This window comes from Hippocampus zosterae, chromosome 9 (assembly GCF_025434085.1).
Source record: "Hippocampus zosterae strain Florida chromosome 9, ASM2543408v3, whole genome shotgun sequence".
Classification (NCBI taxonomy): domain Eukaryota; kingdom Metazoa; phylum Chordata; class Actinopteri; order Syngnathiformes; family Syngnathidae; genus Hippocampus; species Hippocampus zosterae.
In genome coordinates this window covers 21,446,794-21,474,554 of record NC_067459.1, presented here as the reverse complement: position 1 = coordinate 21,474,554, position 27,761 = coordinate 21,446,794, and the positions used below count along the sequence as shown (strand labels likewise).

General features: G+C 47.6%; 2 protein-coding genes across 2 annotated transcripts in view; one reads left to right on the top strand and one right to left on the bottom strand.

The window, feature by feature from the left end:
• Positions 1-27,761, bottom strand: part of ctsa (cathepsin A) — a 143,125-nt gene that overhangs the window by 93,195 nt on the left and 22,169 nt on the right. The gene's annotated exons all lie outside the window — the stretch shown is intronic.
• LOC127607598 (FERM domain-containing protein 4B-like) lies at positions 1,480-26,561 on the top strand. Its single transcript, XM_052076066.1, has 23 exons — positions 1,480-1,728; positions 2,968-3,033; positions 3,191-3,285; positions 3,396-3,488; positions 3,668-3,752; positions 4,408-4,464; positions 4,760-4,782; positions 7,876-7,959; positions 8,216-8,281; positions 8,634-8,691; positions 8,993-9,079; positions 17,833-17,909; positions 18,493-18,631; positions 20,564-20,705; positions 20,800-20,933; positions 21,098-21,214; positions 21,295-21,523; positions 21,648-21,704; positions 21,782-21,917; positions 22,837-23,001; positions 23,108-23,892; positions 23,972-24,098; positions 25,523-26,561. Exons 1-23 carry the CDS (start codon positions 1,591-1,593, stop codon positions 25,632-25,634), a joined length of 3,072 nt encoding a protein of 1,023 aa, XP_051932026.1. The 5' UTR covers positions 1,480-1,590; the 3' UTR covers positions 25,635-26,561.

The following is a 27,761-nucleotide window of genomic DNA, read 5'->3' as shown; positions in this document are numbered from 1 at the left end:
GCGATGGCTGTTTAAAAGTGCTCGAGAAATAGCGTTGACTTGACTTGACTTGTTGTTGGGTTTTTTTTACATAGACGAAAGCTTCTCCTGCCTTTCACCGGTTCTTGGTGAAAACAAGGTCTTGTTTTCGGCACGTCCCCCGTCTTGCACGCGTGCGTTTGCTTGCGTGAGTGTGTCAGGCATTCGGCGCATGTTTTGCATTCAGCCCATCAGCTGGAGTCTCGGTCTGTTCCGCAGATTGTCAGCTGCGGGCTCCTGTGGATGACAGCTGTTTTGCGCCTCACTCCCTCGGACCTTTTGCCCTCTTTTGGAACAATTCATTTGCCGCTTACTCTCCGTGCCGATTGTCATCCGATGTGGAGATGAGCTTGGGGAACTGGAATGACCCAGCTCGTATTCACAAAACGGATGGGGAGATCCCTTTATTGAAGGTGTTCCGGCAAGTCCATTTGGAGCAGCTCCCATGTCCAGGTCTCACAAGTGGAAAAAAAGGGCAAAAAAAGAGTGAACACCCTCATGCAAAGTAAATAGAAAACACCCATTTTGACCTCAGTATTCAGCAATTCATGCAGTGGCCCTTTTTCTTTCTCAAACTGAAGTGGGGAGCTACATTCCGCTGCAGGTGTTTCTCACAGGGGCATTGCAGTCCTGTCACTGCTCCGCCCCAGCGATTGGTACTGGTGCTTCTGCGCACAATGAAAGCAACAGCTCAAAAACAACGGACCTTTTAATCATCTGCTTCTTGTAGTGTGGCATCGAGGACTGCTTCCAAGAGTGACATCAATTGGCATTAAGTCATCGCATTTGCCGTCGGGAGTGCCAGGCTAGAGACGGGGGGGGTCGGCGTTACTCAGTCGTTACTGTGTCGTTACTGAGTAACGACTGAGTCGTTACTGTGTAACGACTGAGGTGCCAAAAGTTTTATTTGAAAACAAAAGACGTGCGCATGCACAAATAATAAGGCTTGGAACCGCATTCCCAACGTCTATGTAAGTGTATACATACGCACATTGATATAGTGCACATCCGTGTGATTCATCAACTATTAAATGGAACAATCACGCAATAAAAAAAAAAATCTATGATAAAAAGATCCCTTAGTGACAGGCAACCCTGTGTTGAAGCACAAGCACCTGGTAAAACATGTTGTTTCTTATTTCTGTGTGTAAAGTTCAAAGCATTTGGTTCAGCACATCTTTTCTATCCGGGAGCCATTTCCCATGACTTACAAGATTGTGATGATTGTATTTGTTTTCAGCACTCCTGATCTCTGAATGTACCTTTCTCAAGAAGACGACGGACATTTTTCATTATTCATTTTTCATTTCATAATCGACTTGAACTTTGTTTCCGTGGCGCCTGATACGGACTGCTCTCCCGAGTCGATGACTCTCAGCGACATGACGTCAACCCAGCCGACACAGTACACAATGTGCGTTTGTGCCTCCGACTGATAGCTTTTATCACATCACGGCTTGTTTTGAGTCGAGCGAACAGCGGGGCATCGTTTCTCCCGCGTGTTTCAGTGAGGCATCACACGTAGAAATCGGTCAAAGGCACGAGGTCAAGGCTGCGCGCGCGATTCGAGGAATGGAGGACCTCTTGGCATCGAGCAGCCAGCTCGTTTGGAGCGTGGCACACGAGACCTTGAGGAGGTGGTACGACCGTGCGCTGCTGCCATGCCAACACCTCCTTGGGGCCCGCTTTAGGATTGCACATGGCTCCCAGGTATGGCAGCTTAATGGCTGATATTCATCTGTAATTGTGATCATGGAACTCAAATATGTCCTGTAACTTCTCATTTTGACTTCCATAGACTCTGTTCGTATCATTCAATGTGTAATTTCTAAATTAACCATCGAGAGGAAATATTGGGGAGATTGATGTCAAGGGTCAAAGAAAAAAAAACACAAGGCAGGTGCACGCTGTTGCCTTTTTCCTTTGTTTTTACACAAATACAAGCCACATAAAAAGACTTGCTTTTGTTGTCATGTACACGCCAATTGTTGTCATCAACTTTGATTATTTTTCCGAATTAGAACATTTCTTATCCTTGTAGCTACTGAAAGCAGACAGAATTGCAATAGTCTGTGTGGAAAAGTGACCTGACCCGCACAGTTGCAATACTATCAAGGGCCACTAGGATGTACTAATGTCCCATTTGTACAATTCGCTGTGGTTTCCTAATTCAGATGTGACGCGAGTTGCTTTTATTCTGGTATCACTCATTGTTTTAATATGTTTCACACTGGCCATCATTCGTGTTATAAATTTCCGATATTACAGCATTGTCCATCCTAAACAGAGCACCCAAGTGTGATACGCTATCGATAAGGTTTACCGTGAGCTGAGAACTGTGTATTTTTCCCTCCCGGTACAACTGGATTTACCTTGGATTGCAGACCAGTTTTGCTGACTGCAACAGATTTTATCTTGAAACAATTCATCTTGAACAATACAGCACGTGGGGACTTGCGTTAAACTTTTGGAGAGGAAGCCATCTTCCTCTGGTTTTCTTTCTAAAAGAGGAGCACATGAAATTTTGATGGTTCATGCGCCAGTGTGGATATAGAGGAAGTACACAGTATATGGAAGTATGACAATCAAGTGTGCAGAACCGTATGGGTAGAAGTTACTCTTTGTTAAAATGACACATTGATCGTGCTGTGGTTTGGGCCCATCGCACTGAAATGAATATTGTCGATATTGCATTGCTTATCTTGTTTTGCTGGTTTGAGGGTGCCCAGTGGCTCAAGTTACCTATTCATTCACAACAAAGGCAAACATGACATTGAAGTGAATTACTGTTCATTCTCAGAAAAAAACAAATTTCCCTCCCAGCTGTAAGTGGAAGTGTGGCATTTTTTTTACTGTTCATGGCGATGGGTGGTGCTGGAGACTTGTTTTGCAATGAAGGCATCAAATTGCAAAAGCTTGCCCTGTCTCATGTTTTCTTTCTTCCGTCAGATGACCGAGGGGCGTCAGTGCCAGGTACACCTACTCGACGGTCGAAAGCTGGAGCTGCTGGTCCAGGTACAGAACTGTTTTTGTTGTTTTGTAAAAATAACCACAGCCCCTAATTGCTAGCAACTCCCCTGATAATCATATCATGACATTGAACCATCTTTTAAATGGTGACAGCGATAATACATAATAACCAAGGTAAACAAATGTTTTTTTTTTTTACAAGCCAAAGCTTTTATCGCGAGACCTGCTAGATTTGGTGGCATCCCATTTCAACCTGAAGGAAAAGGAATACTTTGGCCTTTGCTTCATCGATGACACGTAAGTACATCGGATATCAAACGAACGTTTGTCTTTTTATTTCAATCCAGGTTTTTAATTATTCACTTAAAAGTGCCTGATGTGATATTTATTCTCTGAATCGCCTTTAGTGGCCAGAACAACTGGCTTCAGCTTGACCGGAAAGTCCTTGATCATGACTTCTCGAAGACTTCAGATCCACTGGAAATCAAATTCGTTGTGAGGTGAGCAGGCTATTTTTATTGACCATTTTTTATGCCATGTTAACAGCAGCCCTAAGCGAAGACGGGTGTCGACCAGCAGGTGGCAGTCAAGTAACTGTCAACCGCTCAAGTTGCATGGAATGCGTGGAAATGATAACTTGGCTTGACACTTGACATAACGCCAAGGAATCTCTTCACAGATTTTACATTGAGAAGATCACCTTTTTAAAAGAAAACACCACCGTGGAGCTGTTCTTCCTGAATGCAAAATCTTTGGTGTTTAATGTAAGTGTTACGAGTTGTATGTGAACAAAATGTTCTATTGTATCTTAAGACTGTGTTTATGTGTTTACCGCTAGATAAAGATTAAAGCCAACTAACGCTTTAAAGTATGTGAAGGAATACTTACGATGTTTAATGTGTGTGATTTAACTCTTCAAAAGAATAACAACGCTGAATACAGATTGTTAAATTTGCTGAATTTCGCCCGCGTTTTGAATATTATTTAACGAGGGAGAGGTAGTCTCGACAAATCCGAGTGGTACTTGAATGCAACAAACGGTCAAACATTGCAATCCTTTGGGGTGGGGGAGCATAATGGTCGCTATGGGAGACGGAGACTGTTGAACCTGCTCGGACTGTACCACTTTGCCGTGGGGGTTCGGTCTTCGCGCTACCCGCCAAACTACAATTTACTTTCACCCGAATGTGTTAACTTTATCAATAAAAACCACTGCATGACGTGTAGACAAATCAACCTTTAATACCTGCACATGGACAGTTTTAAGTACACCATAGTATCTGTGTGGTTAGTGGTTCAGTCGGTAGCGAGAGGACCGAGGTACCGTTAAAACTAGTGTTTGGCTCAACTGTACTTTGTGGCCGCGCGTAGAAACGAACTTGTTTGCCACTAACCATCGTTTCTTCAACAATAAAACAGGAGGGCATCGAAGTGGAGAGCGAGCATGTTTTCAAGTTAGCTGCATTTGCATTACAGGTAAGGAAGAACCGCTGCTTCTACCGAACCTTTAGTTTAAACTAACAGTGTGCAAGGCGGCCCGAGCGTCACTAATTTATGTTGCCAAAACACTAGCACTGTTGTTATTCATTTAAATTACTGCACACTACATTGGAAAAAAAACATCATCTCACATTTTTGTCCAGTTAAATTCAAGCTAAATACAGTAGTGTTTGGAAACCGAGTAGCCACCATCTGCCCTGAATAAGCGCAGGCGTTTGTTATAATGCTGTTACTTACTCGATGTTTTTTTTTTTTTTTTTTTTTTTTTTAGGAGGTCAACGGTGATTACACATGGTAAGACCATTTTATACTTCATTCAAATACCTCTGTAAAGGCACGCGGGTGGAGTTTCTATGTGTACGAGAATTCTACAAATGCAGCGTTTTGTACAACAACAAACATTGTACATTTGTAAACCTGGTACATCAATCGACTCTCACGGTACACAATACTTATATCATGCAGAGCAAATACAAAAGTATCGACAATCGACATGTGATAATGCACTTATGTAACATATTGCAAAATATGTATTACTTTGCACGATTTGATGCAGAGCTACACCACTGCAAATTAGTACCACAAAAATGAGCAACTATGTAGATGAAACACTGTGGCATACTTTGTGTGTGTGTGTGTGTGGTGCGCATGTATTTAATTATCTATTTCCCTATTTATTTATACATACATGAAGGGCTTCAAGTGTCAGGGTGAGTTACATACAGTATATCAATAAAGTTACATTGGATAGTACAGCACACAATAGTTGGCGAGTAAGTATCCACCCAAATGTGTCATACTTTTGATTGGCCATGGTGTAATGACTCTTTTACAGTAGATAATGTTCAACCAACTTGGATCAGCTTGCGACTTCCCCTAGTTAATGATTCCCTTGAGTTAGCTTTGTGGCATAGAATTGGCCTTTGAGCATCCACATGAATCTAAAAGGATTTGTATTGTCTAAATACACAAGTGTGTGTGTGTGTGTGTGTGTTGCAATTGCACAATATTGTAACTCTTTGCTTTGTATAGAGATTTGTATTCACATGTGCTTGGATATGAGATGGGAGAGAGACCGTTTCGGGATTGCCTCCCTCCATAATCTGTCCGCCAGTGGAGATAAGCTTAGTAGGCCTCAGAGGCTTGACCTGCTGATAAGGTATGCTGTTTTATTTTGCCCGGCATAGCAATGGTGGAAGGCATTCACTGGCTGTGACGGTTAAATACTGCTCAGCAGTGTGTGGCTGATCTGCGCAACTCGTGTATTGTCCAATGATTTGCCTCTAAAATGGCCCCTGTGATTGTCGGTAACACAAATAGCCGTGTTCTGTCAGAAATAAGGCGTGGGTGATTGCACATTGCAATACACGGTCCTGATTTGGGGGGGGGGGTTACAATAGTACAATTCTTATCCTTATGTATCAAATCTTTGCGACATCTGTTGGTGCACCTTAACTACCACCGCGATGCTCTTCTCTAATACAGGGAAGAACATGATGAGGGCAAAGTTGTCTCTGCAGGATATCGAATTAAAAAAAAAAAAAAAGGTTCATCCCTCCCTGTCGCACGTCGGTACTGTATTCCTCTTGGCTGTTAATGAACCCCTTTGTTTTGTGTTGCTTTTCATGACGAGGCTCAGCAAATCCCTTAAGTCTAAACGGGCCTCCTTGATGCTGTATCAGCAAAGAGCCCCGTAGCGGCGAGATTAGCCGCAAGCCTCCTCCAAAAGGGATGAGACCAAGTCCTCTGTCCAATGGTAGACGGCCTCAGTCGAATTGTGGCAGAGCGGGGCCAACGCCCCCCCTGCTGAGAGTTGAATGAATGCCCCATCAGGTTGATTGCATTCAAATGAGTTTTGGTACTTGGTTGAAAATGGTCCCGCGCTGTTATTTTTAGATCAAATGGAATGCAAAAGCAACTATTGGCGAGTCGGCCTTCACCTCGCCTTACCACTTTTTTTTTTTTTTTTTTGATATCTCTGCCACAAACTCTGCGCCTCCCGTCTCAGCCGATTCGTCCGCTACGCCGGGTGGGCTGCGTTGGGCTGGTCGGCAGGAATTGGGCCCGCGCCGCAGGCTGCGGGGAGATAACAGACGTAGTAATGAATTCCAGATTGCTGACGGGGCAATGTGGCGGCGGAGTAGATCGCCCCGACAACATCAGGCACCAGCTCCTCATAAAACCTACGCCAAGCAAAGTGCCGTGGCAGCAAAACCCGATCGACCTGGGAGAGGGAGCCACGGGGGAGCGCTGAGCGCCAAAGACCCCCCCCGTTGTTTTTGAATCGTTGGCCAGTTCACATAACTGGATCAGCGTCTATCTCTCGTACGCTGTCAATGTCATCTTTCCTATGGGAAAAAAAATAGATATATATTTGGTTTGACATTTCTAAAAGGCGCTTGGAGGCCAAATGGCTCTTGAGCTAAAAACCCAATCCTTTTAGTTTCATATTGAGGTTCTTGTGATAGGATTACTTTGTTTCATTATTGAAGTAGTGTGCCGACAGAAATCCCACGCGCTGCTTTCGGACACTTCCCTGGCTTCAACATTTCAACCAATACAATCTAGCATGCTAGGTGTTTGAGTTGTGTAGCTTTTGTTTAGCTGCCCAGTGGGCTGGCCTGCCAAGCCAAGCTAGCTTCCCCCCCCACTTTTTTTTTCAGCTTAAGACATGACGTAGAAACACACATTGACACGCCGCCGCTTGTCTGAACAGATAACATAGCCAGTCAAGACGGGGAGGCCTCTTGACATTTTTTGGGGAAGAGATCACAGGACTCGAGCTGTTACATCTTTCACATTTGATTGATTGCGATGCAAAGGTACAATAAATCAAGTGGCTGGAGTTAACCAATAATATTTGGAAAGAGCGTGTCTGTTTTGAAATGACTCGGGTAATTGTACTGAACTACGTCCCCCCCTGAAGGTCTTGATGTGCTCTCGATGGCTTCAAGGCACCCCGTGCACTATATATAAATACTGCACATTAACTTTGGCGAGACTCTCGGAACGTCTTGTCTTTGGACGGAAGATTACAGAGATGGAAAAAGTGCCTTAGTTACTATCGTCGCTAGCAATCGCTAAGCATGAACTAGAATCCAGTCGGAAGCGCCAATATGACTGTCGCGTTTCTCTCCAAACGTTCAAGTCATGACAAGCTTGCTGTGAATTTTTTTTTTTTTTTGAGTCATGTCAAAAACAAGACCACAGCCACCCTCATTACCAGAAGTGTAATTTGGGGGCTTTTTTAATTGCCTGTCCTTGCTATAAATCGTACAAAGATGAAAAAAATCTTTTTCAGAACAGCTCCAAAAAGGAAACGGGTAGATAGATCGGCTCTTCATTCATTATCATTCTTGTCCTTTTTTTTTTAATCTATACTTACAGTCCTGAAACAGCCAAATCAAACCTCAAGCATCTGCCAGTTTTGCCCACCCAAGTTCTCAGGAAACACCCGTCTCTCAGTTACTGGTAAGTTATCGGCGCAGTTAGTGATCTCCTAAAGCCACGCACGGCATGTTAAGGTCCTTAAAAACAAATACAAATCACATCTCCCCACATTTGAATTGTGCACATGTAGTACTCAAGTAGCAATAAAGAAAAGAAGACTAAAGCTGACCAATCATGGATCCCGATATTTGTATTCCTCGCCCGGGGGGGGAAAAAAATGTCTTTGCCATAGTTTGTGGTCAAACGTTCACATTGGAAATTATTTATTTCACTCTAGTGAGGACAAAGTGATTGAGAATTACAAGAAATTGAAAGGGCTGACGAGAGGACAGGCCATTGTGAAGTAAGTCTTCCACTTTTCATGAATGAGTGTGAGTTTTGATGGCAGTTTTACACCAGCGCTGCTTGTCACCGGGCCGGAATGTGTCACGGGAGGAGGAGCTCGTAAGGCCGTCACCCCCCCCCCCCCCTTGGGTTTCGGAGTGAGCCCGGCTCGTTCACATGGTGACGTTTTGTGCCCTTGAATTGATCGGCGGGCTCTCCCTCCCGCGCCGTAAATTACTGCCGCTTCCTCAATGACCGCGGCTTAACTGCGCCGCTTGTACGAGGGCCACGCTCTGCCAGTGAGGGGGGGGGGTGCAAGTGACTGTTTTTTTTTTTTTTTTTAACCTCTCTCTCTCTCTCTCGTTCTCAAGGTATCTAACCCTGGTGGAGTCGCTGCCATCATATGGAGTCCATTATTACCCAGTAAAGGTAATGTCAGCGGCTTCAATAAAACCCGCCGCTGCACACGTGGAAACTTTGAATTCTCGTGAACATACGCTTATGTTTGGCTAACGGCGTTAAAGTTTGAAACCGAAAGGCATATCAGGTCCGGTGGAATACCCGTTTCAATGCGCCTCGAGGTACAGAACAAAACTGTACGTCGTGACGGCGGCTCGTCGTGGCCATTTCCAATAACATGTCCGCCGACTGCAAAGTATAATACAATATGAACATGTAAAATGTTCAAAAAATGGTGCAACTGATGCTACGTGGTTCTGCTTTCCTACAGGACAAGCAGGGCATCCCCTGGTGGCTCGGAGTCGGCTACAAAGGCGTCGGCCAGTACGATTTACAAGATAAGCTGAAACCAAGAAAGGTATGTCTAAATAGGCATGTTCATGTTTTTTGGTTTGTTTGTTTGTTTATGAATCAGTACTTTCGTTACGAATCTTTACTAGGTGTATTCATGTTTTTTTTGTTGTTTGTTCCGTTTTTTTTTTTTTTTTATGAAACTTTACTTCCTGACGAATTTTTGCTAGGTGTATTTTGTTAGCCGTGACACGGTTAACGATCCCGTCAATGTGTAAATAAGCATCATTAAGATCTCCATTCCCATGTCAGTCAAAAGAAAGCAGAGAGTTGGTGGGAAAGACTTTATCTGGTTCGGTGCTACAGAGTCAAGGTTAAGTAAATAAGGAAAAGGTTCCAACAAAAAAAAAAGTTGGTGTGTTGTGGAGCCTGGGAGGCTGTACAATGCCGATGCCAGTTTTTTTTTTCTTTGTTTGGATGTACAATACTGTCTCTTTGGAATGTGGAAGGTGGGCTTTTACTAGATTTAGCCACGCTTAACGTATTTCTGTGGACCATGGTATATCCAAGCTTTTGGACGCTTTACCATGAACTCATGACGTCGCCTCTATTCGGCTCATTGTCAGTGGAGAAGCAAACACGTTTTTCATAAGAACTTGTCCATCCATCCGGAGTGAACGCTGGCGAATTTTGGACGCCGCTACTCCCCGTGATTTTTTGATTTTTAAGTCCATTTCATGTCAATTTTTTATCTTTTATAGCCGACATATTTTATGTCGACCTGCTTTTATGGTCACCGAGTGAACAATGATCAATCCACACTCGATCGGCCGAACTGTCATTACCTGTCATCGAGTATTGAGTTGTCGTTGAGTTGCGGCTAGCGGCTAGCTTACCCACTAACTGTTGCCGCTTCCCGACTTCATTACTCCGGTCCGGCTATGTCAATCAGCTGTGAGTGGCTTGCTTTCTGCTGGTTCGCTCTGTGTGTTTTCCACCACTCATTGGAAGCGCTTCACCAATATGCAGCCACTGAGCTCAAACTCAACTTTAATCAACACGGTCCACCACCGCCTGCTCTGCTCCAACACCCGGACATCCTTTACGTGCCCCGGCGAAGGTGCACTCACCGGGGCTCACGCCGAAACTATCAATACGACAACTCCAGCTCCATCAGGTCGTTCTGGTCCACCGCTCGCCGCCCACGGAAGAACACCGGACGCCGTGCGGATGCCTCTGTGTTGACACGCGTCCCGAGGTCGGATAGCATCGCGGTCGCTCGCAGCTGCACTCCTGTCAACGTTGGCCTACTGAACATCCGCTCCCTTACGAGCAAGGGCCAGTTCGTCCACGACCTCCTGACAGACCGTGAGTTTGACATTCTGTGTCTGACTGAGACCTGGCAGCAGCCAGATGATTATGGTACTCTTAATGAAGCTACTCCACCGGGCTTTGTTTATCACGCTGTGCCGCGCACGACTGGGAGGGGAGGCGGCCTCGCGATGATTCTGCGCGAGGATTGGAAATTTGCACCTGTAAATGTGCCTGCTTTTTTATCTTTTGAAGCGACTGTTATACAGCTCTCTGGATCAACTCCCACACTGATTGCCACTATTTACCGTCCACCAAAACCAAACAAGAATTTTATCACTGACATTACTACACTCCTCACTCATCTGTATACACTATCACCAAATGTGATTCTCTTAGGAGATTTTAATATACACATGGACAATATCAATGACTCACTTACCAAAGACTTTACCTCCTGTCTGGACAGTTTTGGTTTTCAACAGTATGTCAACTTTCCCACACACAGTAAAGGACATATTCTGGACTTGATCTGCTGTATTGGATTATCACCAACAAACTGTAAAACCGATCTCCTCCCATACACAGATCATCTATTGCTTTCATTCAATGTTAACCTGTCATTTTTCAAATCCAACCCACAACGCATTATACATTTCCGTAAAATCAAGGACATTAACCCGGACAATTTAGAATCACTTATCAACAACCTCCCCAGTACTGATTGTCTTTCTACAACAGATGAGTTTTTGACACACTACAATACAAATCTCCATAACATTCTCAATATCCTGGCCCCACTCAAAACCCGAACTGTCTCCTTCAACCAAACAGCACCCTGGTTTACCCCTACCCTCAGACAACTTAAATCAAAAGGCCGTCAACTTGAAAGATTATATAGAAAAACTGGACTCGCCATTCATAAAGAAATGTACACTACCCACTTTCTCCATTACAAGGACTCAATATCCAAAGCCAAATCAATCTTCTACTCTGGATTAATCAGTTCCAATGAAGGCAACCCCAGATCACTCTTTTCACTCATTTCTAAACTCACTAAACCTGCTGACACTCTTCCCTCACATCTCTATTCCACTGATTTTTGTAATACTCTGGCCTCATTTTTTACATCCAAAATCCAACTTATCCACCAGCAACTCACCCCTTCAGCTGCTCCTAACCCTCCTTCTCCGTTCTCCCCGGTTCCTACCCACCTATTCTCTGCATTCACATCCCCATCTGTCCACCAAATCTCCATCTTAATCCAGAAGTCCAAATCCTCTACTTGTCAGCTTGACCCTCTCCCTACTGTTTTAGTCAAAGCTTCTATCCCGGCCCTCTCCCCTCTCATCACTAACATTATTCAAACTTCCCTCTCTACTGGCATTGTACCATCTCATCTCAAAACTGCTGCTGTCACTCCCATACTGAAGAAACCTGGCTCTGATCCCTGCGACTTGAACAACTTTCGTCCCATATCAAACCTTCCGTTCATCTCCAAACTTCTAGAGAAAACAGTAGCTGCTCAACTTCACACCCATCTTTCCTCCAATAAGCTATACGAACAATTTCAATCTGGCTTCCGTCCCCTCCATAGTACTGAAACTGCCCTCCTCAAAATATGCAATGACCTTCTTCTCTCTGCTGACTCCGGTTCACTCGCCATCCTCCTCCTGCTTGACCTCAGTGCAGCCTTTGACACCATCTCTCACTCCATCCTCCTCGACAGACTCTCCTCCATTGGCATCACCAGCATCCCCCTCTCCTGGTTCCGCTCCTATCTTTCTGACCGCACCCAGTTTATCCAGCTCAAACGTTTTAGATCTCACCCCTTTCCCCTCACTTCAGGTGTTCCTCAGGGTTCTGTCCTTGGCCCATTGCTATTTCTAATCTATCTTCTTCCCGTGGGTAATATCTTCAGGAAACATCACATTCATTTTCATTGCTACGCGGATGACACCCAGCTCTACATCTCTACCAAACCTAATACCGTACTTCCACCATCCTCCCTAACCAACTGCCTGCAGGAATTAAAATCTTGGTTCACCTCAAATTTCCTCAAACTGAATAGCAATAAAACTGAATTCCTCCTTATAGGCACTAAATCCAATCTAAACAAAATAAACAACTTCTCCATTCCCTTCGAAAGCTCTTCCATCTCCCCCTCCCCTCAGGTCAAGAGTCTGGGTGTCATCCTTGATAGCACCCTCTCCTTCACCTCACATATCAACCACATCACTCGTTCTGCATATTATCATCTTCGAAACATCCACCGGCTCCGCTCTTCTCTCACTCCTCAGTCCACTGCTATACTTGTACACACCCTCGTCACCTCGCGACTCGATTACTGTAATTCCCTTCTGTTTGGTCTCCCTCAAAAAACCCTCCATAAGCTTCAGCTGGTCCAAAATTCAGCCGCCCGCATTATCACACTCACGCCATACATAAACCATATTACACCTGTCCTCCAACATCTCCACTGGCTTCCCATTTTACACCGCATTCAATATAAAATCCTGCTACTCACATTCAAATCCATTCATGACCTAGCCCCTCCATACCTATCTGACCTCATCCATATTCCTACGCCTGTCCGCTCTCTTCGTTCCTCCTCCTCTGTCCTCCTCTCTGTCCCCCCTGCTCGCCTCGTCACCATGGGAAATAGAGCCTTCAGTCGCTCTGCTCCCCAGCTATGGAACTCACTCCCCGCTGACCTTCGTAATACAGCCTCATTAACACATTTCAAATCCCGCCTCAAAACACATCTGTTTCGACAAGCCTATTCACTCAGACCATAAAGCCATTGTTTTATTTATTTATTTTGTTGTATTTTTTCTTATCTTATTTGATGTAGTTTTTTAACATTGTACTCGTGATTTTAACTGCTTGTTGTAAGGTGTCCTTGAGTTTCTAGAAAGGCGCCCACAAATAAAATGTATTATTATTATTATTATTATCCATCCATCCATCCATCCATCTTCTACCGCTTATCCGGGGCCGGGTCGCGGGGGCAACAGCTTTAGCAGGGAAGTCCAGACTTCCCTCTCCCTAGCTACTTCTTCCAGCTCTCCCCGGGGGATCCCGAGACGTTCCCAGGCCAGCTGGGTGACATAGTCTCTCCAGCGTGTCCTGGGTCTTCCTCGGGGTCTCCTCCCGGTGGGACATGCCCGGAACACCTCACCAGGGAGGCGTTCAGGGGGCATCCGAATCAGATGCCCAAGCCACCTCATCTGGCTCCTCTCGATGTGGAGGAGAAGCGGCTCGACTCGGAGCCCCTCCCGGATGAAGCCCGGACACCCTGCGGAGAAAACTCATTTCGGCCGCTTGTATCCGGGATCTCGTTCTTTCGGTCACGACCCATAGCTCGTGACCATAAGAACTTGTTCAGCGCCAATTAGGCACAGCACCGGCCGGCCCTGGCCCCCGAACGAGCACCAAATTTTTTTGGGTGGAAATTTTTTTTTTGGTTTCACCATGGAAAATTTGGAAAGGCAACGCAAACACTAAATGAAGTTTGAGCGATGCATTTGGAAGTGTCGTGCTTGTCAAATTGATGCTTGCGCCAGCGGGAGTGAAAAATTGAAAGGTAAAATCAAATGAAATGATTTTGGTTGGCTTCGTCCCATCTCATACCCCGGCCACGCTAACCTGGATGCCGGTTCCCGGAACATCAGCGAGCCGTCTGTCACAGGAGCGCGAGTTGTGTTTCCAAGGGAAGCAACGAGCCTCCGGGGCTCGCTGTGGCGCTCAGCAGGCTGTGTTAGTGCGTTCAAAGGGTTTGTGAACCGGTCGTTTCCTGTTGTTGGGGAATACGCTCTCGCCTTTAAAACTGTATGGTGCTTCATCCAAGTGCACTTTACGGGTGAAATAGGAGTCGGCCTTGCGACTCATTGCAAGTCTGCCCCTTTTTGCTTTTTACTTTGGAGAATAGGCGGCCCGGTAGTCCAGTGGTTAGCACCGGGTTCGATTCCAGCTCCGGCCTCCCTGTGTGGAGTTTGCATGTTCTCCCCGGGCCTGCGTGGGTTTTCTCCGGGTGCACCGGTTTCCTCCCACATTCCTAGAACATGCATGGCAGGCTGATTGAACACTCTAAATTGTCCCTAGGTGTGAGTGTGAGTGCGAATGGTTGTCTGTTTCTGTGTGCCCTGCGATTGGCTGGCAACCGTTCAGGGTGTCCCGCGCCTACTGCCCGGAGACAGCTGGGATAGGCTCCAGCACCCCCCGCGACCCTAGTGAGGATCAAGTGGCTCGGAAGATGAATGAATACTTCGGAGAATACGTTTTTGTGAATTGGTATGGTATTCTTCAGAGTTGCACTGAGCTTGAACGTTTGACGAAAGTGTCTTATTTTAGGTTCAACTACTGCATGACGCTTAAGATTTCTAAATTACTTTCTGAATCATGTTTCCGTAAAAGTCAAGCGGCAACATTTTGCTCAGAATGTCTAATTTTGGGTGAGAACTCGTGACCGATGCGAGATTTCTGAATCATGTTCCGCTGAAAGGAAGTCCCCAAAATAGAAACGGAAAAGCTCAATTTACTCATCACGTTTCGACAGGATAGGCTGATATTTTCACGACGTCGCTCACTATATCGTGTGGAAATGCCGTGTTGGCAGCAAGCGAATCGAAGGATGACTTTTTATCTTTTGGTATGGCGTTGAGGGTGTGGGCCTTGTTTTTTGGTTACTGGTTGTCCCGGGTGCTTGGATTGTCGGCGTTAGTGCTTGTATGCACGCGGATCGAGACGGAAACCACAGGCATCTCTTGTCTGTCATGGCAACAATGTTGATGTCAACGCTAACTCGTTATCATTCACACCTGCAGGTCAAGCACACATTGTCATGAAAGAAATCAGCAGTTTCTTTGTTTTGTTTGGGGGGGGGGGGGGGGGTTCGCAGCAGCTGTAGAAGCTGTGTCAAACTTTTGTAGGAGCGAAAGGGATCTGCAAGAAAATGACTCGTAGTCTCATGCTGGTTGCCTTTTGCAGAGATTGAGGTGTGTCACATCCCAAACATATTTTGGCAGTGGCCTCAGAAGCAGACTGTGAGGCGCTTTTTTTTTTTTTTTTACTACACTGTACACGCACTTGCACATATGTGAACTGTCTCCATGTGTTGCGTGTGGCAGCCTCGACATTATGAGCCGCCATGCCGGTTGTTTTCTCGACTTTGTGCTTTGTGCGTCTCTCTCTAGTCTCTCATCGATGACTCGCATTGTCATGCTCGTCGTTTTCACTTGCTCATCTAGGATAGGACGTGCAGCAACACGTAACCGGGTCCAATCAGTCGGGGAGCTGCTCCAATCCAGCACAGCCATTTTCTTCTTAGCCGGCAATTGTCGGAACGCTTTGGGGCGTTGTTAGCAAAATGGGTTGAAGAAACGAGAGAACGGCATAGGATCTGTTTGCCGACGGGCCGGGTGATTATCTGGCCAAGGACTCTCATCACGAAAAATGCAATCAACATAACCAACCGGGCGTTGTCAGCCGACACGTCTTCCTTCAACTTTGGCGATGTCGGACGCTCTCTGTCTCTGACATTCATAGATCTGTGACTCATCGACGTGTGATGACTCGTCCTTGCGAGTCCAGTTTCACTGGTCTCATCATCACATTCTCCTCATTGCTTGATGCATGTGGAAAAAAAAAAGTCTCGACGGCCGCAGACTGCCGAGATCCCAGCTGGGCAATTGGATTGAAGGGCGACGCCAGTACGGGCGTCTCTGCCTGTGTGTGCGTATGCGCACGTGCATTGTGTTGCGTCGTGTCTCTATCGAGTTGAGGTTTTCCCAAAATGGGCTCTTCTTCATTCATTCATTCATTCATCTTCCGTACCGCTTGATCCTCACTAGGGTCGCGGGGGGTGCTGGAGCCTATCCCAGCTGTCTTCGGGCAGTAGGCGGGGGGGACACCCTGAATCGGTTGCCAGCCAATCGCAGGGCACACATAGACGAACAACCATCCACGCTCACACTCACACCTAGGGACAATTTAGAGTGTTCAATCAGCCTGCCATGCGTGTTTTTGGAATGTGGGAGGAAACCGGAGCACCCGGAGAAAACCCACGCAGGCCCGGGGAGAACATGCAAACTCCACACAGGGAGGCCGGAGCTGGAATCGAACCCGGTACCTCTGCACTGTGAAGCCGACGTGCTAACCACTGGGCTACCGGGCCGCCCTGGGCTCTTCTTAATTATGTGAATACAACCTGTTTGTCTGGTCTGACTTAAAGGGAAGAGCTCTGCTGCGTAGGCGGGGGAAGCGGGGGGGGGGGGGGGGGGGGGTTAGAGAGGGAGCAGCTCAAAGAGCGGTGCAAAGCCCAGGGTGAGGTGTCTGTGATGTCAGAGGAATGGGGGGGTGGGGCTAAGCTGAAACTCTTGCAACACCTATCTGGTTCCCGGAGAACAGACAAGAACGAGCATTGTTCAAGGAAGCTCAGGCAAAGCCCTGCGGGAAACGCCAAAAAAAAAGCAGTCGGATTCAATACGCAGGAATATAGCAGGGGGGGCCACGTCCGAAAGAGAAGCTTTCACGGTAAGCCTCGCTCACGGCCACCTGTTTTATTGGTTGACTCCTCCTAAAGCTTGCTTTCAGACTTTGAAATATGTTTGAAAGAGTTTAGAAAGCTTGAAATGGTAGAGCGGATTTTTTTTTTGTCCCCCCCCCCTACCTGAGACACACTCGCTCTCGTAGACCCCCCCCCAAAAAAAATCATCTGCTTCCTAGAGCGTTGAGCCAGTTGACTTTTGTTCTTTGCGTGCTGCGCATTCAAAATACGCAAGCGTAGTGTCACCTGAATTTCTTGCCGGGGGGGGGGGGATTATTATATAAGCATATTATAAATATGCTTATAAAAATAAACAAATTTATAAAAATATTTTTTATATTTTATAAAAAATATATTTGCATGTTCTCCCCGGGCCTGCGTGGGTTTTCTCCGGGTGCTCCGGTTTCCTCCCACATTCCAAAAACATGCGTGGCAGGCTGATTGAACACTCTAAATTGTCCCTAGGTGTGAGTGTGAGTGCGAATGGTTGTTCGTTTCTGTGTGCCCTGCGATTGGCTGGCAACCGATTCAGGGTGTCCCCCGCCTACTGCCCGGAGACAGCTGGGATAGGCTCCAGCACCCCCCGCGACCCTAGTGAGGATCAAGCGGCTCGGAAGATGAATGAATGAATGAAAAAATATAAATACTATAAAAGCAAAAGGTATGATGCGAAATGGCAGGCGGGGGGGGGGGGGGGGGGCGTAAAAGTTGAGTGGTGCAGGTAACGTGGCTGCCGCACTGCTCTCGCCACCTGCGTTTCCTGCCGAGACTTTCACAGCTGCGATGAGATGAGCGCCCGGGCCGCTACGAGCCACTTTTCTCAACAGTTCTCAAATGGATACGCCACCCAAGAATTCTTGAGAAATACTTTTTTTTTTTTTTTTCCAATCCAACACATCCAATTCTGGAGACGTTTGATGGCCCGTGGAGTCGATTTTCACCATTGACAAATGTCTTTGCAGTTATTCCGGTGGAAGCAGTTGGAGAATTTGTATTTCCGAGAGAAGAAATTTGCTGTGGAAGTCATCGACCCCCACAGGTCAGTTAGGCAATACGAAAAGATCTTTTCATCTCGTCTCTTTGCTGTGGTGTCCGTAAAAAAAAAAAAAAAGTTCTTTAATTTCCCACTTTGGCGCATTGCTACAGAAAAGCGCCACCTATGTAAACCAGGATGTAAATTTTATTGTATGATTTTTTTTTTTTTTTTTTGTTTAATGGCTGCCGCTCTCGCTCTCGCCATGGATGTTGTTAGTCTACATTTAGCACACCGTGAAAGCCGTCTGCCGACAGCGCTCCGTTTTAGGGCCACCTTGCCTGCTGCGAGCGGGGGGTGCGCTTGATTTCATGACCGGAGCCCCTATTTAAAACAGTGCCGCCGTTCCTCTGGGAACGTAGGACGCGAGTACCGAGATTTTAAATTCAGATGGATTTTGACGCTGTTGTGTGCCTCATCGCTCCCGGTTCATTTTTGTGCCGCCTGCAGCTCATTGGAGGTCATTTGCGACGGTCGCCGCTGACTTCTTTGATATCCTGTGAGGATTCACAAAACTTGTTGGGGGAGGAGGGGAATCGCTTGTTGGTGTTTTGGCACGACAAAGGAAAACTGTTTTCACTCTCAACAGTGGAACGGTGAGCAAGCGGACCTTTGGGCAGAGCGGCCTGGTCATTCACTCCTGGTATGCCAGCCATTCTCTAATTAAAAGCATCTGGGTGATGGCCATCAGTCAGCACCAGTTCTACCTGGACAGAAAGCAAAGTCCGGTGAGTATGCGGCCTCTCTCGCTCCCCGCCCCAATCGGTTCCACGTCTTCTTCTTTTACGCGCGTTGGGCGTCGCGCGAGCCAAATGCCAGGATGACAGTCATGAACTATTTGTACATCTTTCATTCATTCATTCATTCATTCATCTTCCGAGCCGCTTGATCCTCACTAGGGTCGCGGGGGGTGCTGGAGCCTATCCCAGCTGTCTCCGGGCAGTAGGCGGGGGACACCCTGAACCGGTTGCCGGCCAATCGCAGGGCACACAGAGACGAACAACCATTCGCACTCACACTCACACCTAGGGACAATTTAGAGTGTTCAATCAGCCTGCCACGCATGTTTTTGGAATGTGGGAGGAAACCGGAGCACCCGGAGAAAACCCACGCAGGCCCGGGGAGAACATGCAAACTCCACACAGGGAGGCCGGAGCTGGAATCGAACCTCTGCACTGTGAAGCCGACGTGCTAGCCACTGGACTACCGGGCCGCCCATTTGTACATCTTGTGTATATGTATGTATTGTGATAGCTACTGTACGCACATGGACAAAATCGGTGGCGCTCTAGGCCTGGATAAAACTGATGGTACCCTTAACTTGAGTGTGAGACTTGCTCCTCTCTTCAGGAGTAAAAACGCTTCCACTCGGCTCAGGTGTGAACGGCACATTTGAGCTCCTTCAAGGTGACTCGCGAATGCTTCCGAACGCTTGCTCCGTCCTTGGGCGTCGCGGGTTATTTCCCCGCTCGCAAGACCCCCCCCCCGGCCCGCAATTGAGACGGGAATACCTTGATTGTCTCGAGATGTCAGGAGACACAGATTCAAGACATCTTGCGCCCTTTAATGCGCTCGCCCTTAATTGTTCTTTGGAATCACTCGAGGATAGCACCGTCCTTCGATTCATCCTGCACTAAGGTTTTGTGTGTTTACCAAACTTGTCTCCTTCCAATTAAGCCGATTGGCTGATTACAAATTTGACGACACGCCTTTTCAATCTTTTCTTGGGGTATGTCTTCGTTTTTGTCCAGGCCTGTGTCATGACTCCTTTTTTTTTTTTTTTTAATACCCGTAATTCAGTTGAGCCACAATCCAAAAGCAATGTCTGATTCTCATTGCTTCATTGGCATGACAATGTTGTCATCATTATTTTATTACTATTATTTGTTTTTTAATAAAGATATCCTTTATTTGTCCCACACTGGGGAAATTTGCAGCCTCCAGCAGCAAGAATGTAGGTAGAAAGAAGAAAAAAAACAACAAAAAACACTGTTCAATTAAGTGCAATATAAATACAAAATGGATACATCGCAATGGATAAATAATGGTAGTAGTATTTTCTTTCTTGGATAAGCTCCCACAATGTTGCCCACGTGAATTTAGAATTTGAAACTAAATTGCTGCCTTGCTGTATGTATCCGCATTGAAGCCTAATGGGAAGAGAGGATTTTTTTTTTTTTTTTTGAGAACGCGAGGTTGGGGTAATTGGAACCGTTGATGCGCGAGACGTGTGCTGAGCCCACATTTTATTTCTCAGTCCGTTGCGTCGACCGAGTGGTGAATCAGTACGATTGTCTGGTTGTTAAATGAGCCTTGAAAGGAAACCGCCAAGTTAAGCTTAGAATCGACCGAAGCGCTTTGGAAGCACCCCGGCAAAGATTCCGACAGCTCATTGATGACATGGCGGTTGTCGCGACGCCCTTTCATGAATCGGTTGCAGCTGAGGAATTGAGGAAAGAATTCACAGCCCAAATGATACGATTTCATTTTTTTTTTCCTACGGTGGCGATTAAGATTCTGGAAAAAAAGGGATGTCATTATGACATTTCGACCGACCGTGTCGGCGTTTGAAAAAAGGCAGAAGGCGCATGTGTTCGGGCAGGACTAGATTGCCGAAGAACCTGATTGACGCGAGATCTCCCCCGTTTTCTCCCTTGTAGTCAAATATGACCACGGCCAGGAGTGCAGGAGACATCGCCATGGACCTCACAGAGATCAGCGCCCAACGGATGAGTACATTTCCAGGTCCCGAAAGCAAACACCGGCTCATCATGGCGAGCAGCGGAAGCCTCATCTCGGCCGGTTAGCGCCTCCTCCACCCAAGCAAGCTTTCGTCTCGGGGCCGCTCATCCCGCTTGAGTGAATCGCGAGTGCCACCCTGTGCATGTTGCCACAGGTTCTGCCGACTCCGACGTTGCCGACGAGCAGAAGAAAGAGAAGATTGCCGAGTTAAGGACAAAGGAGAAAAAACTTCACGACGCCCTGAAGCAGAAACTGGAGGAACTGAAGAAGATCTGCATGCGGGAAGCGGTTAGTCTGTCAAGTCTTGCACTCATTCATTCAGAAAGGTCGATCGTTCGAAGCGCCGCTGCGTAGCAAACCGCTAGTCCTTAGCGGGAATCAGTCGGCGGCAGTTTTTAGAAAAGGCGCACAGCGCCGACGTGATTTGTTGACTTGTTTGTTCTCGTTTGCAGGAACTGACAGGAAGATTACCCAAAGAGTATCCCTTGGTTACCGGAGAAAAGACCCCTCACGTCCGAAGACGCGTTGGCACAGAGTTCAAGCTGAACGACCTTTTCCCAGATCATGAGGTGCGACCAAAAGACCGTTTTTTTTTTAAGGATGCATTGTTGACTTTGCTCATTTCCAATTGTTTGGCTTTCACCATCAGGATCCTCATTTGAGGAATCTGGAAAGCAGATTTGCTTTGCAGCAGAAGATCGTGGAAGCGGCCATCAAGTTAACCAAGGAGATGGATCTCAGCAAGACGGTGAAGAAAAAGAGGAAGAACAACTGTCTGGATGCCATGAGAAAACTGGAGGAGATCGAAGGGGAGATCAACGCCTACAGGATGGGGGCGGGGAAGAAACCCAGCCAAAGGGCTTCGCTGATCTTGGCAGGTAGCGCCAACACCCCGCAGATGCCGCGCAAGCGTTTGGAGGCTACTTTTGCTTCAAAGCGGCCGTCCACGCGGATCCTTTTCGGCGTTTGGGAAAACCGTTTTTTCCTCCTTGTCATTTTTAGACGACGTCAATCCGTCAGAGCTCAGCTCTCTGTCTGACAGCTTCACGCTGGATGAAGGTATGACCCATTTTTGGATCAGATGACAATTTCTGGAGCGCGCATCAAGCTTCAAGCGAGCCTCTTTGACCTCCCAGATGACGAGCTGACCTCCCAGAGGCAGCGCTCGAGTTCACTTCAATACTCGCCGAGGCCCCGCCATGCGGAGACACTGGCCAACCGCTGCGCCAATGAGAGACGAGCTTCGGCGAACGACCAGCAGGTAGACGGCAGGTACGTCCCACACAATATTGATATGTGGACTTGTGCTGCTTTTGTGCGGGTGCGGAGCTCGTCCAAGTCAAGTCAAGAGTATTTGTGGAGCACTTTCAAACAGCCATCGCTGCATACAAAGTGCTGTACGTGGAGCCATTGAACATACACAATAAACAGCAAGACAAATCGGTAATAAAGGCGGTAGAAAGCACCAAGCGGTAAAATCAAGAACAAATCTAAGTCAAGTCAAGAGTATTTCTCGAGCACTTTCAAACAGCCATCGCTGCATACAAAGTGCTGTACATGGAGCGATCGAACATACACAATAAACAGCAAGACAAATCGGTAATAAAGGCGGTGGAAAGCACCAAGCAGTAAAATCAAGAACAAATCTAAGTCAAGTCAAGAGTATTTCTGGAGCACTTTCAAACAGCCATCGCTGCATACAAAGTGCTGTACATGGAGCGATCGAACATACACAATAAACAGCAAGACAAATCGGTAATAAAGGCGGTAGAAAGCACCAAGCGGTAAAATCAAGAACAAATGCAAGTCATGCTGAGTCCAACGCCAAAGAATACAAGTGAGGAGGGCTTTAAACATGGGCAGCGAGGAGGCTTGCAAAGTCTCTGCAGGTCTGCGTTCCTGCCAATTGCCACAACCCCCCCCCCTCCCCGTCCCCTTTTGAAAAATCCCCCCCCCCCATTTATTAGTCCAAATACACCAGTTTTAAAAATAGAATGAAAAGAACATGTCGATGCCCATGAGGACGTAACCAACAATAACCATATGGGGGGGGGGGGGGCGAATCATGAAAGCGGTCGGCTTCTCGTTGCCGCAGTCACAATGTAAGCTGACCTGAATGCTGCCTGCGCTCTTTTCTTGGGTTGGCCGGGCTGAAAAGAAGAGAAACGGTAATCCTTAACCTGTGTGGCAGGTTAAATCGCAGTCCGATCCAGGAAGCGCTCCGCCACAGTCACCACGATGCCTTGCTCAGCCACGGCAGTCCACACAAATCGGTTTCCAGACAGCCTCGGGATGCCCGCAGTATGCCCCCGACTCCGCTGCTCACACGCAACGCTTACAGCAGTAGCCAGCTCAAGTATGTCAGGGGGGTGGAGGGGGGGGGGGGTTGCATTCCTTAATATGAACACATCCGGTCAAAGACGGGACGCATGATGATGGGATTTGATTTCTGCCTCCGCCAGATCAGAGGAGGCGCCGCAGGTTTTTCGCCAACGCAGCGGCAGTCTGGAATCCCAGTCCAAGGTTCTACTGGAGCCCGAAGCGCGTTTGCCCGCGTTCACCTTGTCCCCGTCCCGGCGCAGCAACAGCACCGAGGTCCTCGACGACGGCTCGTCCTACACCAGCCAGTCCAGCGTGGAGTACGCGGTCCCCGGGAACCGCAACCAGCGGCGTCGAGTGCGCGGGCGCCACAGGAAAGACGTCTACGCCAACACGGGCAGCATGCCCAACTTGGCTCAGCCGGACGCCCGCTGCCACGCCTACCGGCCCCGCACTCGCCCCACCACCACCGCCTTCTACATCACGGGCTATCCTAGCCATACGGAGCCGGAGCCTTACTCGAATGGCGTCTGCGTGTACGACGACGACGAGACGGAGGGACACTACAGCGTCAACCCGCCGTTGCGTCCCGCCCACGCGGTCTACCGGGCCTACGACGCGCACGGTCGCTACGGCAACGATGAGCTCGACGGCCGGTCGCAGAACCCGTACGCCACGCTTCGGCCGCCCAGGAACCGCCCGGCACCCCGCGGCGAAGCCCAGGTGGCCAGGAACTTTCAGAAGGCCGTCGTGGCCGAGCACCTGAGAGGCTGGTACCATCGCAACACGGCCTACAAGCAAGCCGCGTACGGCTACGGCTACGACTACGACTACGACCAAGGCTCCCAGCAGAGTCTCGGCTACCGAATAGTGCCCCCCGCAGCCTTCAGCCACAATAACAACAACCGGAACCACTCCTACTCATCAGGTTAGACGGGTCCCACCGGGGGTCGTGGCATTCGGCTAATCCTCCGTTGACATCCGGTGACGCTCGCCGATGTTCTCAGGTTCCGCCAACGGAAATTGGCACGGGCCTGTCAGCGGTCACGGTCGAGCGGGTCGCGACCTTCCCGAGCAGATGCCGCAGACGTACAGCTACAGCACCGCCCCTTTTGGCCGCTCCACCCAGGGCAGGTAAGAAGCAAAAAAAAAAAAAAAAAACCGTGATGCCGTCATCCCATGATGCAGCATTTTCAATACGAGGTTTGGTGTTCTCCTCGTGGACCCAAAATACGGGAACAATAATGCGCAATCACGTACTGTATGTGCAGCGTAGCTTGTTGCCGGTGTTTGGAAGTGCAACCTTTGCACCTGAGATGTTTGACTGATCGCTCAGTGTCACGCCCGACGCGGTGATCGCGTGGCCGCGTCGCGCACGCGCCCCACTTCTCCCGGAATTGACATCCAGCGCATCCAGCGGTCGCATTCCTCAGCAGTGTTGCTTTGCTTTTGTTTTTTGCAGAGGGGCGCCCCTGCTCACGTGCTACCATTCGGCCTTTTTTGTCCACACATGCACATTTCTCCCAAAGCTTCAATGGCGAAGTGGCAGGCCCCCCCCGCGAGGCCTCGACAGAGGTGTACCCGAACTACACACCAGAAAAATTCAACCCCTTTTTTCCAATACTAGAAGTGATTTTTTTTAAAAAAAGGATGAGAGACAATAATGTGAACTAGTGATCGGGGGTCAGGTGACCCGATTGGCAGAAAGCTGCCAAGAGCTTTTCTTTTATTCCTTGCCGAATTCTCATTCGGTCTTTCCGAGTGCATTTTTGTGGTGAGGGGGCACTCGAGTGGCAGAGGGGAAATGCGGCCCCTGACCATTGTTGGATTCCATTGCTCTATGTTTGTGTGTGTGTGTGTGTGTGTGTGTGTGTGTGCGTGCGCTATTTACTGTTCCGCTACATGGAAATATTTGACTACAAGTGGCTCTAGTACGGGCAGCTCGGTAGTCCAGTGGTTAGCACGTCGGCTTCACAGTGCAGAGGTACCGGGTTCGATTCCAGCTCCGGCCTCCCTGTGTGGAGTTTGCATGTTCTCCCCGGGCCTGCGTGGGTTTTCTCCGGGTGCTCCGGTTTCCTCCCACATTCCAAAAATATGTGTGGCAGGCTGATTGAACACTCTAAATTGTCACCAGGTGTGAGTGTGAGTGCGAATGGTTGTTCGTCTCTGTGTGCCCTGCGATTGGCTGGCAACCGATTCAGGGTGTCCCCCGCCTACTGCCCGGAGACAGCTGGGATAGGCTCCAGCACCCCCCGCGACCCTAGTGAGGATCAAGCGGTTAGGAAGATGAATGAATGGCTCTAGTACAGGGAGGGAGGGAGAGTCAAATGTGGATGGACCCTTTCACACAGGTAGCATACATTTGACTTCTGAGGGGTGGGGGGTGAGATGCATTTGGACCAACTTCCGAGAGAAATAACGTTTGCGGGGGGGCATTTGAGGGTGGCAATGAGATGACAAGAAATGTCGTCGTCGTCGTCATCTGCACGAGGCTCCTCGGTCACACCAAGAGCTGCTGCGCGCACTGACGGTGCTGTTCTCTTTTCTTTTGATTTCAGATCCCACATGGACGTCAACCAGATGGAGATGCGCAACCAAACGCCAACAAGCATGGACCCACAAGATGGGATACACTGGCACGAAGACTCCAAAGCAGGAACGATCGTTTAGCTGCCTGTCATCCAATCCTTTTTTTTTTTTTTTTTTTGCATGACAAAGCTGTCCCCCCGTGCCTTCAACTGCACTTACCGGTTTTTCTGAGCAAGGCGAGTCAAAGAATGAAGGAATTTACACACACACACACACACATACAAGCCAAGCAGACTTTGTTCTCGCTCGCTCGAGCACTGTAACTGAACTCGAAGCCGCTGCAGACCGCAGACTTTTAAGTATGCAGTTTTGCTCTGCAGAGATTTGAAACTTAGCGGCGTTGTGTGTCGGAAGGCCGCGCTGAGCCGCAGCGAACAACTTTGAACGCATCTTCTCCTGCCCCCTTGCCGACCACGTGTGATGATAACCATGAAGGACCAGACAAAGACTGATAGAACCCGATCAAAAAAAATAATAAAAATGAAGGAGCGTGTTAGGAGTGAACCGGACAAAGATGGCTTTCCTGGAACACTTTGCAGCCACGACATCAATGTACTTTTATTTCCAAATACTCTTAAGCACACAACGCTACTTTCTACAGTATGTTCATTTCTATTCACTCTGTGTGAGCTTTGTGAAGTATACGATCTTACTTTAACGCAAAGCACAACCAAGTCACATATTTGTGTTTTTGTCTAACACCAGTATTACTCCTGAGAATCTAAACAAAGGTTACTGCCACACTACTATACACATTATGGACTTTTAAGAAAAGAAACTCACAAAAAATTGAGAAAAAAAAAAGGCTCTTTTACTACATCCATGCTGGAACTCATGGACCGGTGCTCCCGATTTTTTTTTTTTTAACTGTTAATACACTGGTTGTTTGTAGAGCATCTTGTGAATTTTGAAAAAAAAAACATGTAATATATAGCATAAGCTTTTGTTAAGCTGGTTCTTAGGATTTTGTATCATTTCACTTGTTTGAATAAAACAAATCAGAATTCATTATTTGGTCGACGGGACACGATGGGACCTGAAAAAAAAAAAACAATCTTGTGGAAGGGAGGAGGAACGCAGGATTAAATGTAAAGCCATTAAATGAGCCAAGTGAATGTCTGTTCAGTTAATGAAATAGTCTTGCAATCTGTACAATTAGCGGCGCCGCACGCAAAAAGAGCTGCTTGAACCACTTTATATTTGTTTAACCCTGAGAACCTGCGAAGAAAGGAAATTAGTCTCTGACAAACCCCGAGGTTAATGCTTCAATGATTCCAATCCCTCCATAGTGAATGAGTAACCCATTGCAATGTACAAAAGAATTTCCTTTTCTGTTGCAGTCCAAAATCTGGGTTTTGTTTTGTTGTTTTCTCCTTTTCACACTGCTGTCTTGCCATGCTGGTTTCTTGTGCTCTTCAGCCCTGAACCCACCAAACCGGTCTTTGAAACTCACCACACCCATTTGGCCATGGCCCACGTCTCCTTCTGTCCTCAAATGGCCCTTTTCCACACCGCTCTTGTCCTTGGTGCTCGTTCCGGGCCAGTGCCCAGGTTAGCACCAGTTTTTTTTTCTTTTACCACCACCAAAATTGGCTCTAGCTCTGGTACTTGAAAGCTGTCCACAAGGAAAAAGATCAGCGTGCACTGATTGCATGTCCCCGACTGTTCTATACTACATCAGGCATGTCCAGCTCCAGGCCTGGAGGGCCACTGTCCTGTCTGTTTTGCAGCTGTCTCGGCTGCAACACGCCTGATTCAGATGATCAGTTCTGAAGCGGCTCGAGAACCATCCTGATTATTTGAATCAGGTGTGTTGCTCCTGAGCTGGTAAACAGTGAATGACAAGTTAATGCTTATTGAACCAAAGCCTCCCTAGTCTATGCAGCAATTTGCTATGCACACGCAGAGCGCCCCCACCCCCGTTCTCATGTTAACCTTTGGCCCTATTTCACTCCCAATCACGTTTTGTGTGGCAACAAGTGTGAATTGGTCGACGCAGTTCAGCAGCTTTGACGACTCGTCGTGCCCCCGAGTGTCACGTTTCTTCGGGGATGGCAATTTTCCGCGGATACGCGGAAATCCACCGTGTTATTTCTTAAATTGATCATTTTTGTGAATCGTCTAAATCCGTTCAGAAATTTTTAGGGTGGGGGGGTGGGGGTCCAGGTACCTTATCGTCGAGTTTTCACGAGCTCTCCCGATCAGTCT

Bases quoted from the DNA above. Each gene is read 5' to 3' on its own strand.
- LOC127607598 (XM_052076066.1), top strand. From the start codon at position 1,591: ATGGAGGACCTCTTGGCATCGAGCAGCCAGCTCGTTTGGAGCGTGGCA. The intron at 1,729-2,967 runs GTATGGCAGCTT...TTCTTCCGTCAG, and splicing joins GGATTGCACATGGCTCCCAG to ATGACCGAGGGGCGTCAGTG. The intron at 8,282-8,633 runs GTAAGTCTTCCA...CTCGTTCTCAAG, and splicing joins AGAGGACAGGCCATTGTGAA to GTATCTAACCCTGGTGGAGT.